This window comes from Pogona vitticeps, chromosome 15 (genome assembly GCF_051106095.1).
Source record: "Pogona vitticeps strain Pit_001003342236 chromosome 15, PviZW2.1, whole genome shotgun sequence".
NCBI classification, from domain to species: Eukaryota; Metazoa; Chordata; class Lepidosauria; order Squamata; family Agamidae; genus Pogona; species Pogona vitticeps.
The window spans coordinates 266,967-284,288 of NC_135797.1; the positions used below are offsets into that span (position 1 = coordinate 266,967).

Sequence of the window (17,322 nt, forward strand, 5' to 3'; positions counted from 1 at the left end):
TCTATCTGATGCTTCCCCCTCCTCCCTCCTCCTCCTCCTCCCTCCTCTTTCTGCAAAAGCCAGCCCCCGCCGCGGCCACCAACCCTTGTAGATCCTGTGTTTACGGAGACGCTTGAGGCCTTTTTATTTAAGGTTTCAACTGGAATTTGCCTCTGTTGTCTGTTTTAATCAGCGTTTTATTTTATTTATCAATCATCTGGAGCAGGAGGTCACCCCAAGGAGGTGAAAAACAGCTAATTCTGGGCAGGGCTTGGGCGCCTCTTTTTTTCCCCTCTTGACCCAAAACTTCTCTCTCTTTCTTTCTCTTTCTGAAGGGCAGATTTCTAAAAAACCGGGAAGGGGGGGGGGGGTGTCTGTTGCCTCTTGTTTCCTCCCCAGCCCGTCCTTTGCCAAGAGAAGAACAGCTGGGAAAACTGGGATATAAGGATGTTTTGATCTGTGTTTTGCAGTGAAGACTTTAATATTTGGATGGAAGGAGGCCGCCTTGACACCTGGATTCTTCTTCTTGCATTGGTGATTTTTCTTCTTCTCCTGGGGAAAAAGTTTTTTTGTATGTGTTTTTTTGGGGGCAGGTAAGGCACATTTGTGCAGAGCGAAAAGAAGAAGGAATAGCAGAAAGGCTGAAGAAAAGAAGATTCAGCCGCCCCCGTTCCCCCGGAGAAAATGTCCGGGCACATATTTGGGATGGACTTAAAGCCGCCGGGCTCAGCTGCTGCAGGAAGGAGCCGGGCCTTTTTCTCGGTAGGAAGGAAGGAACTCGCTCCTCGCGAAGGCTGCAGCAAGCAGGAATCCTGGTCCGCAGTTTGACAACAACACCATGAACATGGGGCCCCCACAGGCGGCCCTGGACAGGTTGGTGGGGCTGGGCTGGTGGGGGAGGAAGCCAGGGGGGTCGTCGTGTCTGCTGGTGTGTTACCATCCTTGTGGTGGGGCTCCTCCTGGGGTTCGGGGTGGGTTCTGGCTACTGTGCGCACACACACACACACCCGCTGGATTTATGAATGGGCGATGGCTGGGGGGGTCTGGGAAGGAGGGAGGCTTCCCACGCACGGTTTCTGGTGGGGCTGGCGCCCAGGGCGCTAGTCATGGTCATGCGACTTGGCCACGGCTGGAAGGGAAAGCCCTCATGGGGCCGCCCGGCCGGCCTCAGCCTCCCCTCGCCCGGAGCAGGGAAGCAAGTCCTTGTCTTCCCTGGGGGGTGGGGTGGGGAGTGGGGGGTTTCAGGGTTGGAGATGGCCTCCACCCAGGGTCCGGATGCAGGGCAGCAAGCTCTCACCCCCTGCTCCCCACGGCTCTGCCTCTGAGAGGTTTATATGGGGCCGCAAGGGGGCCAGCTGGTCTCCCAGACTTTTGGGGGTTTCCTTGGAGAACTGGCCCACCTTGGCCGCGGGGAAGCTGCCTGCCTCCCTGCCACCCGCCTGGCCTTCCCTTTCCACCCAGGGAGGGGTGGTTGTGGGGCCTGCTGGCTTCCTCTGTGTGTGTGTGTGTGTGTGTGTGTGTGTGTGTGTGTGTGTGTGTGTGTGTGTGTGTGTGTGTGTGTGCCCCCCACTGCTAGTCCCTCTGGGCTGGTGGCCCTTCTGAGTGGGGCCTGAGGTGTGGATCAAAGCCTCCAGCAGTTGGGGATTGGGGGAAGCTGGGGGAACGTGGAAACCCTGGAGTGGGAGAGGGGTTGAGAAGCCTGGTGTTTTTTTGGGGGGGGGGGGCAACTGGCTTGCTGCAGCCCCCTCCTTCTTCCGCCGCCCCCAGGTGCCCAATGGGCTGAGGGTGACCCTCACGATCTTCCAGTCTTTGAGGATGATGCCGGAGGCAGGAGGCTGGATGGGGTGGGCTCTGCCTGGAGTTGAATAGGGGCGTGGGGGAGCCTTCCCGTGGATAGGGCCCCGGGACCTGGGGTGGGTTGCCGGTCTCTGGATGCCAGCTGCGGCCTCAGGGCTCGCGCAGCTGGAAGCGAGCTGAGGGAAGAGGAGGTGGGAGGGTGGACCCCGTGTCCAGTGGGACCGTGGCCGGAGGAGAAGTGGCCGGAGGGGACCCGCGGGGCGGACACCTCGGGTGGCCGTCAAACGCCTCCAGGCTCAGGGGCGGTTCGGGGACACATCCAGGACCTCCTTTGTTTGCTCTGAAGTCTGGCGTGAGGCCTGCCGTGCTGGACTACGGGTTCCAGAATCCCCGGCCAGCACACATCTGGCTGTGTGATGGGGGTTGAGGTTTGTCCAGAAAGGACATTTGGAACCTCTGCTTGTTTCCCTTTTGCGGGGGGGGGTGGGCGTGGGGCGGGGCGGCCTTTGCAGTTGCCTCGGAGCCTGTCTCTTGTAGTACCCGGCCTTCGGAGAGCCGGAAAAGGGAGGAATCTCGGGCGCAAGGGAGGGGAGGCACCCCTTCTGTCCCTGTGCTGGGTTCTCGTCTCCCTCCCTCCCTCCCTCCTCCCTCCCTCCGGGCTCTTGTCTTGGGAGAGGGTTCAGGATGACTCCGGGGAGATGAAGGCTGGTAGAGTCATGGATCCGGAGGACCTCTTTCCACCTGTGGGGCTTCCCATGCCGTCTGGCAGCGACCAGCGGGACGCGTGCGGGACACCCGGCGTGGAGTCGCCGCCACGTGAAAGCAGCAGCCGGGAGCTGTGCGAACATCTGGCAGGTGACGGCAGGGGCTGTTGCGTGTGAGTGATCCAGTCGGATCCACGCGATTTCTCTCACGTCTTCCTTCCAAGCTGGAGGTCCCCGGTGTCTTGCGGAGCAGCGACCGCTCACAAAAGGGACAGGTGGCGGCTACACAAAATCACAAATGAGGGAGCCCCTCTTGGCCAACCGGCTCCTCTTTGTGTTTTGGGGGAGGGCTTCACGGGGTGTGACGGGGTTTCCCTGCTGGAAAGTTCTTGCCGGGGAGCGCCGCCAGGAGGAGCTTTCTGGGGGAAGGGAACCACGGCTTTGGAGGCGTCCTTCTGGTGCGCGCGAGAGGGTGCTCCGCCTCTCCTTGGCGCCCCTCCAGCCAGCCTTGCGTGAGCCCGCAGGGCTCTGGAGGCCTGGCACGGGAGGATTCTCTCTGAGGGAGCCCACTGGGGGGGGCGGGGGGGCGGCAGGATGAGGGGACAGTGAGGATATTGTACAGCGTATTACAGTAAGAATCATCTGATGGTGATGATGATAATAATAATAATCTGGCAACCCTTTCCAGGTTTCCTGAGCAGAGACTACTTTGGAAGTGGCTCCCCGCGTCCTCCTTCTGGGGCTTCCCGGCAAGGGTGGGGGGGGGAATCTGAGACTGTGCAACGTCTGCCCAAGGCCACCCAGGCTGGCTCTCCTCGCAGGAGAGGCCACTGGGGAATCGAACTGCCGACTCACCGGCCCGCCGGCCGGGTCTCCCGTTAGAGCCGCGGCCGAGAAGGATGTCGGCAGGAGACGGCGGCCAGAAGGGGCCGACCGGGGTGGGAAAGAGGGCAGGTGCGAGCCTCTGCCGGGAGGGAACCTGGTACGTTTAGCCTGGAGGGAGACCAGCCGGGGAGGGGCCGCCAGGGCCCTCGGAAGCGGGTCACCCCGTGGAGGGAGGGCGCCTCCGGTTTTGCCCCAGAGGGCAGGACGAGAAGCTGTGGATGCGAGGTGGGAAAGGGAAGGGAACCTTTTTTGGTGGCTACGGCCGTGGACTCTCTCGGAAGGCCTTGACGGCCTCTCCGGGGCTGGGCTCTCCAGACCGTGGCCCCCGTCACCCTTTGTGGGTGGGTGGGTTGGTGGGTTCCCCCCTGCTTTGGGAACTGGACAGAGCAAACTGAGGCTCCTTCAGGTCTGACATTCTGCGAATTTGCACGAACCCCGAGTCGCCGTTTACGGTCTTCACCCGGGTGCGCTGCTGCTTTTCCGACCCGCTTGGGTGGACAGGCAGGAGACGTAAACAGCATTTTGCAATATTTTCTCCTTTTCTGTACTACAGTCGTTTCTGCGCTTCCCAAGGAGGGATTTTGCCGTTAGCGCTTAAAGGTTTCAAAATTCTGCTCAGAGTGATGAGCTCGGATCTAAGTGAACCTCTTAGCGTGCTGCTGACCCATGTTTTTCAAGGAGCCCAAAATCGGACAGGATGCCGAGCAATGGGTGTATTCCTCCCTGGCTGTTTATTTTCAGATTTTAACATTCTGGTTCATTTTCACCTCATGGGCTCAAGGCGGTGCACCTGGCGCCTGCAAATCCCTGTGATCTTCACAACAGACCCTGCCAGGATGAAAGGGGGTGGGGGTGGGAGCTTCATGGCCAAGCCCTGAGATCGGAAGCCTGATCCTCTCCTCTGTCTTGCAGTGTTCCTTGAATCCTTAGGGGGAGACCCCCACCCCACCCCAGATGAACCTCACTGGACCAGCAGAGAGGCAGGAGGCCAGGACCCTCGGTATCCCCGGCTGGAGTCTGGATCCGTCTCTGCTCTGACCCCTTCTCTGAACAGGGAGCACTCGCTGGCCTTCAGAGGCTCTTCTGCCTTGGATTTCTCACCCCTCTCTTCTTCTTCTTCTTCTTCTTCTTCTTCTTCTTCTTCTTCTTGCGTGTTTACCGGGAGTGGTGAAGGAACAGCCGGGACGACGGGCGGGCGTGGTGTATGGGCTGAGCCCTCAGCCCATCCGCAAAGCGGGGATGACAACGGAGGTTTCCTGCTCCAGCCTCCCCCACACGGGGCAGGACATGCCTGCAAAAGCAGCCTGGCCTCGGAGGAGCCCATCGCCTCCACGGGCGCTAACGGCTTCCCTGCTGGAGGGATCCGCTGCAGGGAGTTCCCTCTCGAGGTCAGCCCCTGGCCAGTCTCTCCCCCCACTTTCAGCCAGCCCGTGGAGAAAGGCTCAGCTCCCTGCCCTCCTCCCGTCTTGCCTGCTGGTAGGCGTCGAGCAGGGTTGGGCCGGGCCGGGCAGCTCTGAGGTGGGAGGACCCAAGGAGCTCCGGGGATGACCTCCGGGGGGGGTGGGGGTGCCCAGGGGACCTGGGGGAGCAGCCCGTCCTGCCACCAGCCAGGGTTGGCAAGGGCCACTGGACGAGGCGAGGGCCCCACTCGGTGCAAAGCCCTTTCTCCGTCTCTCTCTCTCTCTGGCCCGCCTCGCGGACAAATCCACCCCGCACGCCTCCACCACCTCGCGGCTCATCGCGGGCGTTGGGTGGGCTGCTGGGTGCCACGCCGACCCGGGGTGGCTTCCCCACCTTCCAGATCTTCCCCTGCCCGCTGTTTTATCATCTCCTCCGCCGGAGGACAGAACTGGACACAAGGGGGCTCCCAGGTGGCCCTTTGCTGGTGGACGTGGTCAAGATGACGTCTGGACGTTGCTGTTTATACTTGCTATTTGTTTATCGGCATGCGTCAGCGGTTGTTTTGCTGTACGGAGAAGGCAGAATTTGGTCATTTGGTTAAACGAAGGTGGAATGTAATGAATTCCCCAGCCGAGGAGGTGAAGTAACCACCTGTTGCCCAAGATGTTCTCTCGTTCGCTCATCCTGGCGTGCCTGTTTGGGTCCCAGGGCAGAGAGCAAAAATGCGAAGGGCTTTCTCGCCCGGAGAGAATAATGGAAATCACCCTGCCTTTTCCATCTGCCAAGGAGGAGCTATTAAGGGTGTGTGGTTTGGGGCATCCTTCCCCAGGCGGATGGGGGGCTGAACCCACCAGTGGGGTAGTGACCCCTTCCTTCCTTCCTTCCTTCCTTCCTTCCTTCCTTCCTTCCTTCCTTCCTTCCTTCCTTCCTTCCTTCCTTCCTTCCTTCCTTCCCTCCCTCCCTCCCTCCCTCCTTCCTTCCTTCCCTCCCTTCCTTCCTTCCTTCCTTCCTTCCTTCCTTCCTTCCTTCCTTCCTTCCTTCCTTCCTTCCTTCCTTCCTTCCTTCCTTCCTTCCTTCCTTCCTTCCTTCCTTCCTTCCTTCCTTCCTTCCTTCCTTCCTCTGGTCCCTGGCAGGTGGTTTGAGAGCAGAGCATCAGCCCTGGTGCTCCAGCCCTCTCTCTCTCTCTCTCTGGCTGTGCTAGGAAGCAGCCAAGCAGCCACATCTCCCTCCCTCCCGTCCCTCCCTCCATCCCTCGCAGGAAAATCAGATTAGTTGTCTGGACAGAGCAGGGCCCAGAGGAGCTGGGGGAGGGGGTGTGATCGCTGAGTGTCGTCCACCTACTGGCTGGCCACTCCGTCTGGCAGAGGAAGCACCCTGGGCTTCTTCTGTTCCCCCCCACACCTCTCACCTCTGCAAGCTAGGCAGAGGAGGCCCTTCGTGGGCAGCCAGGGAGCCCTCCTTCCTTCCTTCCTTCCTTCCTTCCTTCCTTCCTTCCTTCCTTCCTTCCTTCCCTCCTTCCCTCCCTCCCTCCCTCCCTCTCTCTCTCTCTCTCTCTCTCTCTCTCCATTGCCACTGACCCACTTTGAGGACCGGAGTGTGTTTTCCCCTCTCTTAATCTCATAATTGTGGTGTCTTCTTGCTCCATGGCCGCGGCGGCGGCGGCGGCACCCACCACCACCGTCTTTAACCCAACCTCGTCTCTCATCCTCCCCTCCCCCCGCCCATCTCATCCTTTCCTCTCCCCACTGAACATCATCAGGGCCTTGCTCAGCCTGCTCTTCTCCTTGGTGCCCTGGGCGGGTTTTCTTCTTCTCTAGCCTTCTGGGTCTCTGTACGTCCCCTCTCCTCTCCTCTCCCGCGCGCCTGTATCTCAGAGGCTCCCCCACTGCTGGTCCATCGCCGTGGCCCCAGCCATCAGAGCAGGCGCAGGGCAGGTGGTCATCTTGCCGGTCGGGGTCCCTGTCCTCGGGGTGGCCCTGTGCTCCCGGCCCCTGCTCTGCATGGCCGGGGCGGGGGGGACGCCTCAGAGGGCCTGATGGACGGGCCTTGGCTTCCTCCCTTGGGTGGGGAGTGGGGGCCCTCCCATAACACTGCCTGCGGCCCTGGGACACCCCCCACCCCTCCCCTCCTGCAGGGTCCAATCCCTTCCTTCCGCCCACTCCACCTCTCGTTGGGGCCACGCTGGCGGCCGCCCATGTTGGTTGGGCGTTTCTTTGAGACGAGCCTCCTTCCCATACACTGCCCCCCCCCGGCAATGGTGTGCTTCTGGCTGGGGTTTGAGGGCTTGCCAGCCCTCTGCGGATGCCCCCTAAGGCACCGGCCGGCAGCTGTGCGTGTTGGCCCACGGAGGATCGGCCGGCCAGAGCGTGGCGGGCAGTGTCCGTGACTCTCGTGGCAAGGCAGGCTTTTAATCCCGTTAAGGAGGGAGGAAGGGAGGGGCCCCAAGACGCTGATCCGATGGAACAGAGAAGGATGTAATTACCCTCCTTCGCCTCCTCTTTGGCTGTAATTGTGGTTTGGGAAGAGACATTCCAGCGGGGGGGGGAAATCTGCTTGCGGCAGCAGAGTGGGGAGGCGGCCTGGCTGCCTTGGGCGCCCTGTGGGAACGGGGGGGGGGAAATGCCCCGTCTTTAGACGCCCCTCCCCTCCGTTTGGGTGCCCTGGCTGCTCTTTTCCCTCGGAATGCCCCCCACCCCTCTCCCTCCCCCACCTCCTTGACTGGGAAACAAAAGGACACGGTGAGGACGTGGGGGTTCTGAAAATGCCCCTCTGCAGCGCCCCCGGGTGCCACCAAAGATGTGTGAGCAGTAACTGGGGGAGAGGCTGAAAGAAGGCGAGCCCAAAACCCCATCTCTCCGGATTGTGAGTCTCTCCTCTGTGTGTGTGTGTGTGTGTGTGTGTGTGTGTGTGTGTGTGTGTGTGTGTGTGTGTGTGTGTGTGTGTGTGTGTGTGTGTGTGTGTGTGTGTGTGTGTGTGTGTGTGTGTGTGTGTGTGTGTGTGTGTGTGTGTGATTTCCCAGCTGGCCCTCCCGGGGGGGCACCCTGCTCCTCAAGTCCAGTCCCCAAGCCCCCACTGGCTGGGTGGAAGCCGTGTTCTGGACCTCTGGCCCGTCACCACACGTTGAAGGCTTCATCTCTCTCCGGGGGGGGGGCTTTGGGGAAGCAAGCTGGGGCTTCTCCTGTTGCTGCTGCTGCAGCAGATGAGGATGATCCAGGGGCCAGCAAGTCCCCGCTTTGCCCGAGGTGCAGAACCGGTCAGGGAGTTGTCTTGACTCTGTGAAGACCGGCCATTGCTGTGTCCCAGCCAGAATGCTCACATCTGGGTGGGGAGGGCGAGAGGAGCCAGGGGAGCCAGGAGGCAGACGTGGCCTTCTTTGGCCTTCGCCGTCCCCTTCCCGCCTCCGTGTCTTTTCCAAGCCTCTGCATTGCAGAGGCAGACCATTCCAGGCCTGGTCGGGAACGCCGGAGGTGCCAGGGAAGAGTCGGGGGGAAACGTTTGATCTGCCGCTGCAGAGCTGCCACACGGGGGCTGAGGAGAGCTCCAGAGTCCGTAGGCATGTGTGTAGTGCAGAGAGGAAAGAGCTGATGAGGAGACGGGTGTGGACTGGGCGTCCCCTTCACAAGCAGTCGGTCAGCAAACGTGACGAGAGGCCCTCTGAGGAGGCAGAGGAGGGCTGCACTTTGACACATTCAATCGCCGTAGCTGCCCTTTCACACATGTTCTGTCTCCTTTCTCCTCTCGATTTTCCACCTCCCGCTGCCCCTCGGCGCAGCCCGGGTCTTGGGCGTCCATTTCTGTCTCTTCCCTTCTTTGCAACAAGACCGGCTGGTAAAAGCACATGCGTACCTGCCCGAGGTAGGAAGCGGGGGGGGGGGGGGAACGTCCCTGGGGTATGAGGGCCGCATCCCGTGGACTCAGCTTCGTAGTGGACGTGGCTGCCATGCATGCCTAGGCTTGTGGGGGGTCTCACCCCAGAAACCAAGTGTGCATGTGGGGGGGGGGTGTCTCCCCCTCCCACCAGCGGTCAGGACTCTGTCTGTCAGGAAGCACCAGGCCCCCAGGATTAGAACCGCTGATCTAAGGGACCGTCAGCGTCGTGACTGATGGATTGTGTACTTATTGAGTGTGTCAGTTTTCATGCTGCCCTGTAGTGATGATTATCGGGGTGCTCCCAGACTCTGTTAAGTCGGGGCCTTCGGCCTTTGCACCCTTTCCTGCTCACAGCTGCTTCCAGGGAAGCACACAAAATCTCCTTTCCAACATTATTTCGTGCGTGTTAATTGTGGAGCATCCTATGACGATCCTTCGGCGTTGTGCCTTTTTCGGAAAAGCCCTTAACCCCCTCTGCCTCGGACTCTGGAGAGGTTCTCTCTCCCCATTGTGCTTCACACACATGAACCTTCAGCCATGTTTCCAAGGAGCTTGCTGGAGGAGGGGTGCAGGCGAAGTCGGGGTCGAAAACCAGGGAGCAGCGAAGGGAAGGGAAGGGGAGGCTTGACCAGCCATCTGGCAGCCTGGCTAGTTTGGGGCTGGGAGGGGCTGAGGAGGGTGGGGAGGCCAGTGGCTGAGACCCGAGGGCATTTAGGATGAGCCAGAGGCCCAATGGATCGATGATGGCCACCCTCAGCACCGGCCTCCATGGCCCCAGGGGTTAACTTTCTGTTGTTGTTGTTGTTGTTGTTGTCTGCTGCCATTGCTGCTTTGTGTTGTGTCCTTCTCTCCAGCCCCATTGCAGCCTGGTAAGAATGGGGGCCCGGTTCTCCTGGCCTCTCTCCTTCCCTCTGGGTGTGTGTGCGTGTGTGCGCGCGCACCCATGCACCTTTCCGCCATTGCTCAGCTGGCTCCTTTTCCTGCTCCTGCCCGTACCCTTGTGGTCAAGACTTCCTTGATGCCCCCCGCCTCCTGCCCCCCCCCCAGTGCTGCACACTTGAGGCCAGGCATGGATTTAATCCCTCGGTGGACGGGATTCCACCGCTTTCTGCAAGACCTCTGAGCCCCCCCCCCAGCCTGCTGCCTTCGCCCCCAGGCTTTGACTTGAAGCCTGGCTTGAGGTGGGGGGCACCGAGTCCAGTGGGGGGGCTGACCTGCCCTGGGAAAGCCAGGAGATTCATGGGGCAAAAGGACCCAGCAAGCCAAGGTGGTTTCTTAGAGGGGGGGGAGAGGAACCACCACCCAGAAGCATCTGAGGAAACCTGGGCCTTGGTTAGTGGACGGTCGCCCGTGCCCTCCTGGATGCGCGGGGGCTTCTGGGCACCGGGGGGGGGGCGGCAGGATGGACCAGGCAGGCTGACGGGGGGGGGGGAGTGTCTTCCATCCTCTCTTGGGGACGGCGCGGTCTCAGATACCAGTTGGCTCTCTCTCCTCTCTCTCTCTCTCTCTCTCTCTCTCTCTCCTCTCTCTCTCTCTCTCTCTCTCTCTCTCTCTCTCACACACACACACACACACCACACACACACACACACACACACTTACACACACCCAGAGAGAGAGAGAGAGATCCAGGTTTTTTTAAAATTGGGGGCCCCGTGTCTTGAGACCCCAGACAAATTGAGCAATGAGATGAAAACTGGGAAGGGCCCCCTCCCCTTCCTTCCGCCCCCCCCCCCGCCCCTTCTGACTGCCTTGCAGATCCCGGCTGCACGGAGGTGGCCCCGTTTGCAGCAGGATGGGGTGGGGGCGCTTCAGAGAAGGCGGGCGTCGCGTTCAGGCCCCTGCTTGCCTCCCGCCTCTCCCTTGGCTGAGCCTTTCCCCCCCCCCGGCCCCCACCCCACCCCCTTCTCTCTCACCTCTGCAGGTTGAGCAGCCTCTCGTCTCTGGGCGACTCGGCCCCCGAACGGCGCTCCCCCGGCCACCACCGCCAGCTCTCCGACTCCAGTGAAACGACCGGTAAGAGCAGAACGAGAGCCCCGGGGGGGGGCAGGCAGGCAGGCGGGGGGGCAACACCCGGCGTTCCTTCGGACGGGCTGCCTGTCCCCGATCTGGCGCCTGCCCCTTGGGGGCTCCTCCGTGGAATGGGCAGCTGGGAGTCCGCCTGGTTCCCAGGCCCTTTCGCCCCCATGGTCAAAGGGGGGGGGCAGTGGGGGGGGCTCTTCTGCAGAAACAGGTGCCCACCCCCAAGGGCCCCCTCTGAGCCTGCCTGGTCGGGGGGGGTGTCGCTCCTCCTAGGGTTGGTCCAGCGCTGCGTCATCATCCAGAAGGACCAGCACGGCTATCGGTTTCACCGTCAGCGGAGACCGGATTGTCCTGGTGCAGTCGGTCCGGCCGGGTGAGTGGAGGGTAGCGGGGGGGGGGGGCAGGAAGGGGGGGCATTTGGCTCTGCCCTGCCCAAGGAGGGCCTGGTCCTCGGGGGGGGGGGTAGGGAGGGATAGAGGGGCCGAGGGGGGGCGCGTTCCCTTCACTCTCAAATCATCAGCCGGGGACAGAGGCCAGAAGAGGTCGCGCCAGCAGTGATGTTCATGCTGCTGCCAGGAAGCTTAACCGCCCCCCCTCTTCTTCTTCTCTTCCCCCCCCCCCACCTGTTGTGTCTGTGGCGTGCTGGGCACGGGCGGTTCTGCAGGTGGAGCGGCCATGAGAGCTGGGGTGCAGGAGGGCGACCGGATAGTCAAGGTGAGTCCAGACGGCAGAGTCCTCCACAGGTGGGGGGGGGGCGCTTCCTGCCTGCCTTCCTGCCAAGCTCTGGATCTGTTCAATGTGGCGAAGGAAGCCGCCGGCTCGGAGACGCCCCTTCAACCAGGGGGTTCCTCCCTTCCTCAGTGACTCCCCCAACCCCACCTCCGGACCCCCTTCCCCCCCCCCCCCCGGCCTAAGGGGTTTTTTTGCTTCCCTCCTCTGCTCGTGGCAGGTGAACGGGACCATGGTGACCCACAGCTCCCATCTCGAAGTGGTGAAACTCATCAAGTGTGAGTCAGCCCCAAGGGGGAGCCTGTGGGGTTTCGGGAGGGGGTGGGTGGGTGTACCCCCGGGCACCTGGGCCTTGGACCCCATTTTAAGCAGCTGTTTTCCGAGCCCTGCCTTGGGGAGCCCGGAGGGTTGCTTAGCTTCGGTGAGAAGATCGGGAGGGAGGGAAGGAAGGAAGGAAGGAAGGAAGGAAGGAAGGAAGGAAGGAAGGAAGGAAGGAAGGAAGGAAGGAGGCCCGCCTGCATCGCTGATGTATTCATCCAGTCCGTCTCCCCCCCCCCCCTTACCTTCTTTCCTTCTTTCCCAACCCACAAGCTGGGGCCTACGTCGCTCTCACTCTCTTGGGCTCCCCTCCGGCATCAGCAGGGCTTCCCGGATGCCAGCAAGACGGGGGTCCCCCAGCCGGGACCCCCCCAGGTCATGCCAGCGTGCCCGCCGCCCCCGCCTCCCCCACCGTTGCCTCCCCCGCAGCGCATCACCGGGCCAAAGCCCCTCCAGGTATTGGGAGGGGAAGCTCCGGGGGGGGAGGGCTTGGGGGGGGAAGGACCGATGGGGGGGGCCTCTCCCCCTCTGGGGAGCCAGGAGGGAGCTGGTTTTGGGGTTGAAAGAGCAACTGCGTTGCCGCCGTAACCGCGGGCCCCCCTCCCCAGCCCCGGCCTTGTGCACATCCAGGACCCTGAAGTCCAGAAACACGCCACGCAGATCCTGCGCAATATGCTGAGGCAGGAGGAGGCCGAGCTGCAGGTAGGGCGGGCGGGCGGGCGAACGAGCAGCGGGGAGGGGTGGGGAGGGGTGGGGCGGGGGGGCACCGCCTGGGAGGCTCACTCCGGGCTCGGCTTCCTCGGGGTGTCCTTCGGAACCTTTCAGCCCACCAACGGGGTCCCCTTCCGCCCCTCTCTTCCCGCCCTGCGCCCCCACCCCATCCCCCGGGAGCAGCGCTGCTACGAGGCCTACAGCCGGAATCCGGCCGCCCTGGTCGAGGAGCAGATCGAGGGGGCTCGGCGGAGGGTCAGCCAGCTGCAGTGCAAGATCCGGCAGGAGATGGGGGGACTGGTGGTGAGTCCGTCGGGCTGGGGGGGGCGAAGGGGGGGGAAGAGAACACGGGAGGGACCCCTCCCTCCCAGCAGCCGGGCTCTCGAGGGAAGGGAGAAAAACCGCCTGCAGGATTTCAGGATGGCTCCAGAAAGGCTGCAGGGCCAGGCCTGGTTGGTCAGACGGGGTGGGTGGGTTATGGGGGGGGGGCGCCTCCCCAGGACTAGGAGGGTGACCCGGTCAGGGCAAGGGGAGACTCTCCCCTCAGTGGGGATCCGTAGAAGAGGCGCCTGGTGGGCTCCGGGCGGGCGGGGTCCTGAGCTCCTTCCCTCCCTTTCAGGATCCTGCCCGCCTGCCCAGTGACTCCAGCTCCATCTGCTCCCGCCCGGCCGAGGGTGAGTGTTGTGTCGCCCAGGCTTCCCCCAGAATCGGGGCCTTTCGCGCAACCCACAGCAGCCGCCCCCCCAACACTGCCTGTGGGTTGCCGGCTGCCTTTCTCCCCCAAACGGCGGTGGAGGGAGGGCTCCGGCCGCCTCCGTGGCTTGTCTTGTGGCTGACTCTGGCCGGCGTGAGAGAGGGCTCCCCTGCCCCAAACAAGCGGGGGGGGGGATCCTCGTGGACCGAGGGGGAGCGTGTCGGCACGAACGGGCCACGAGGGGCTTCCTTCCGGCCCAGGTCAGGTTTTTGGGGGGGGAGGGGAACATGAAGGGTTTAGAAAAAGACCCTGCCCCCCCCCTCCGGTGGATTGCCCTTCCTTTTCCCCCTGGTCTCTCAGGACGCCTCTCCGTGGATTCCCAAGACGGGGACAGTGGCCTGGACTCTGGCCCGGAGCGGTTCCTCCCCGTGAGCGAGGTGAGGGCCTGGGGTGGCCGGGTGGCCCCCAGCGGTGGGTGGAGGCTCTCCTTCCTTGGGATGGGGAGGGGTTTCGGGAGCCCCCCTTTCCGCGGGGCCGGCCCCTCCCCCAGGACCCCCTTCCTCCTGCGCGCCCTCCACCCCCTCGGAGGTGCCCTGGGCTAGCGGATGGCCTTCCTCCTCCTCTCTGCCGCAGGGCTCCCTCAGCCGGAACGCGGTCCTTTCTGACCCTGGCCCGGAGAGCCCCCACCCCTCCCCGGTCATCGCCTCCCGGCTGTTCCCGCACCACCGGCGCCAAGGCTCGGACACGCCGTTCTCCCCTTCCTCCGCCGAGCAGGTGAGCGGAGCTCCTTCCTCCAGCCCGTCTCTCTCTCTCTCTCTCTCTCATGCCAGGGAAACTCTCTGGGAAAACCAGCCGCGGGGCGTCCCCTCTTCCTTGGAGCCCCGGGTCTGGAGGCGGCCCCTCTCGGGTGGGTGCAGGGTTAGGCTTTGGGTTTTGATCCCCGTGGTGACCCTCCACCTTAGGAGGCTGCGCTGCCCGGGCAGGAGCTGAGCCTTTACAGAGGCTCTGCCTTTTCTGTGCTTCCCCGGTCGGTTCTTTCTCTGCTTCCAGCCAAGGGTTTCATCCTGGGGGGGGGGGGGGGCAGTGATCTGGGTTTCCTTTGGGGGCTCTTTCAGCTCCGAGTGCGGAGGATGCTCCCTTATTTTCCTCAGCCTCACTTTCCCTTCCGAATCTCCCCTGGCAGAGTTCAGACCGGACGCTCCGGCAGCCGCTGATCATCGGTCCGGAGGAAGACTACGACCCAGGATGCTTCAGCAACGAGGTAGCTCCCTCGGAAGGCCCTGGGAGTGTTTCTGGGGATTGGGGGGTGGGGGGGCCCTCCCGCTGCCAGGTCTTTAGGGGCCCCGGTGGGGCTGCCCGCCCGCCCCCGCCCTCCCCAGGGGCTCCTCCCCAGCTGCCTGCGTTTTGCCTCCCTCTTCCTAGTGCGATTCCCTCTTCCAAGACCTGGGGAGGCTGAAGACGCGGCCGGCTCACCTGGGCGTGTTCCTGCGCTACCTCTTCTCTCAAGCGGACCCCAGTCCTCTGGTAGGGCCCCCCCCAAGAGACCTCCCCTCCCCTTCCAGGCTGGCTGGGGGGTGGGTGGGTAAGGCTGGGAGGAAGTGGGGGGGGGCTTCGCTCAGTGCAAGGGCCCAGCTTTGCAGACGGGAGACCTGCAGAGATCCAGGGCGTGGGGGGGGTGTCGGAGGGGGGTGGGGGTGGAAAGCCAGCTTGAGGGGGAGTCCTAAGGCAAGGCTCGTATTGTGGGGAAAGGCAACCCTCGTTCCGGCCGTGCCGCAGACCCTCCAGCTCGCTTGGTACCCGTGGGTCCCAACCCTGGGAGGGTGGCCTGCCCCCCCCACCTGTGACTCACCAGACCCGCCTTGCCTGGTGCCCGGGAGTCCTTGCTCAGGCCCACTTCCCCTTCCTCCACCACCACTTCCCCTGCTTGAGTGTTCCTGGGCGGGCATTTCATCATCATCATCCTCGCTGCCGCCTGTGCCTCCCTTTGCTCTGACTCTGCCTCCTCTTCTCTTCCGGCTGGCCTTCCCTCCCGCTGCCCCCCCCCGGGCACGTGCCCTCCCCCTGCCTTGCAGCTCCTCTATCTGTGTGTAGATGTTTACCAGCAGGCGAGCCCCAAGGAGGCCCGGGGGCTCGGCAGGGACCTCTGGCATGTCTTCCTGGACAAGGCCGCGGTGAGTGCTGGCGGGGGGGGGCTTGGCTGTGGGCTTTGGGTCCCCCTCCGTGGTCTCCCTCTGGGTTTCGTGGCCGCAATGTGGGCAAAGTCAAGCTGCGGCAGAACCGACAGGAAGACTGTGGCAGGTGCCAGACAGGGCGGGCCAAGGAAGAGGGGCGGCCGGGGGGGGGCAGTCTGCTTCAGGGGGCATGGCTGGAGGCTCACGGCTGTCTTCTCGTCTCCCCCCCCCCACCCTCCTGCCTCCACAGCCGCTGAGAGTCAAGATCCCGGAGCAGGTACTGGCTGAAATAGGTGAGTCCGTCTCTGGGCGGGGGCCGTTTCCCCCTAAGGGAGGGCGTTGGTGGCCTGCCATGGCCTCTCGGTGTCCCCCTCCTGCTTCAGGAGCTCCTTCGGGGGGGGCCTCACCTCGGCTCCATTTCCCCAGTATGGAGTCCTCGCGCCTCCCCCCCCCCCCCATGCTCAAGAAGGGGTTTGCTGCACAGAAAGGTCCCCTCAGTTTGATTCCAGTTGGGAGTGAAATCCCGTCCGCCGCTGCGCCACCTTTACGGCCTACACCCACCTCGGGAAGGCGCCGCTCGGATCGGGAGCCCCCAAGCAGCCCTGAGCAGTCCAGAGGCGGTCTTGAAGGGCCCCCCTTTTCGCTCTGCAGGTGCTGTGCTTGTGGGGCCACCCAGCGAATCCGCCTGCCTCTCGGGCGCCTCCTCACCCCTCCATTTGGCTCTTTCAGACGCTCGCGTGCGGAACGGAGAAGATGCCCGAAGCGCCTTCTTGGAGGCCCAAGAGGTGGTCATGATGGAGATCCAGGAGCAGATCCAGGACTACAGGTGAGCTCGGACCATTTGGAAGGCTTTCCTCTCCTCTCCCTTCCCTTCCCTTCCCTTCCCTTCCCTTGTGGCTGCTTGGGGAGGGTCATTGTGTCGGGGGACTGGGGGGCGGGTGGTGGTGGACGAGCCTGCGGGTGACGGGCAGGTCCCTCCGTGTGCTTGCAGGATGAAGCGCACTATGGGGCTGGGCAGCCTCTATGGGGAGAACGACCTGGCGGAGCTGGACGGAGATCCCCAGAGAGAGCGCCAGGTGGCGGAGAAGCAGATCGCTCACCTCGGGGACATCCTGTGAGTGCACGGACGAGGGCGGACGAGATGGGCGGGTTGTTTTAGGATGGCTCCAAGCTTCCCCGCAAAGGGGCCGGGCGGATTTCAGGCAGGAGATGGTTCCAAAGGTGAGGGGCGACCGCCGAGAAGCTTTGCCTCCTTCAGGGGGAATTTCCAGGATCTTGGCCCAGAACTGCACAAGAGGAGCCCTTCATGGCGCCCTTGGCAGCTCTCGGGGCACCTTGCCAGAATGAAGATGAGGATGATGATGTCTCCCCCAGAGTGCCAGGGTTCATCAGCCTGTGCTTTGCAGTCCAGGGAGAACCAGGGCCCTTCCGTTGAGTCTCAGAGGCAGGCTGTGTACCAGAGATAAGCAAGGACGGGACAGGATCTGACCCCCCTCCTCTTCCTTCTCCTTTCCTGTTTCAGGTCCAAATACGAAGAGGACCGGAGGTGAGGCTCTTCTCTTGAACGTTGCACCTGGGGCCTCCTTCTGCCCAGTGGCAGGGGGTGGGGGTGGTTCACTGGGTCAGGCCAGCTTCGAGGAGGACGAGGGAGTCCTGAAGAGGCTCGGTGGTCCTTGGGTTTTGCTGATTTGATGTGTTGGCCTTTCCAGGGGATCTCGCTTAGTTTCTGCCTTTTTTTGCCTACACATGTGCGTATGTCACGATCTGCTTTCTTGGCAGAGAAGGGGCTGAGGGTCCTTTGGGGGGGGAAGGGCGGGGGGGGGCAGATTCGAGCCCCTGGTGCATCTCCTTCGGGTGGAGGTTGAGGGCGACGGCCCAGCCTGGCCTAGCCGGGATGGTTCAGCACCACGGAGAGCTCCCCCAGGAGGCCGGCTGTTGCTCTCCAGCTTGTACCTCTTGGTCAGCCTTCTTCCGTGGGGGGCCTGGCCCTGCTTGCTGGGGGCCTTATCAACGTGGTGTCAGAGGCCGGGGCTCAGAATAC

The 17,322-nt window shown here is 63.0% G+C and overlaps 1 protein-coding gene across 1 annotated transcript in view; it reads left to right on the forward strand.

The window, feature by feature from the left end:
- Window positions 1-82: 82 nt before the first annotated feature.
- ARHGEF11 (Rho guanine nucleotide exchange factor 11) overlaps window positions 83-17,322 on the forward strand; it is a 29,439-nt gene continuing 12,199 nt past the window's right edge. Inside the window, 20 exon segments of the mRNA XM_078382133.1 lie at window positions 83-852; window positions 10,561-10,652; window positions 10,932-10,978; window positions 10,980-11,031; window positions 11,323-11,372; window positions 11,608-11,665; window positions 11,979-12,061; window positions 12,063-12,161; window positions 12,336-12,407; window positions 12,600-12,719; window positions 13,036-13,090; window positions 13,471-13,547; window positions 13,744-13,884; window positions 14,294-14,371; window positions 14,533-14,634; window positions 15,183-15,281; window positions 15,532-15,574; window positions 16,011-16,107; window positions 16,273-16,395; window positions 16,804-16,827. Coding sequence (XP_078238259.1) covers window positions 818-852; window positions 10,561-10,652; window positions 10,932-10,978; window positions 10,980-11,031; window positions 11,323-11,372; window positions 11,608-11,665; window positions 11,979-12,061; window positions 12,063-12,161; window positions 12,336-12,407; window positions 12,600-12,719; window positions 13,036-13,090; window positions 13,471-13,547; window positions 13,744-13,884; window positions 14,294-14,371; window positions 14,533-14,634; window positions 15,183-15,281; window positions 15,532-15,574; window positions 16,011-16,107; window positions 16,273-16,395; window positions 16,804-16,827 — 1,547 coding nt within the window. The 5' untranslated portion in view covers window positions 83-817.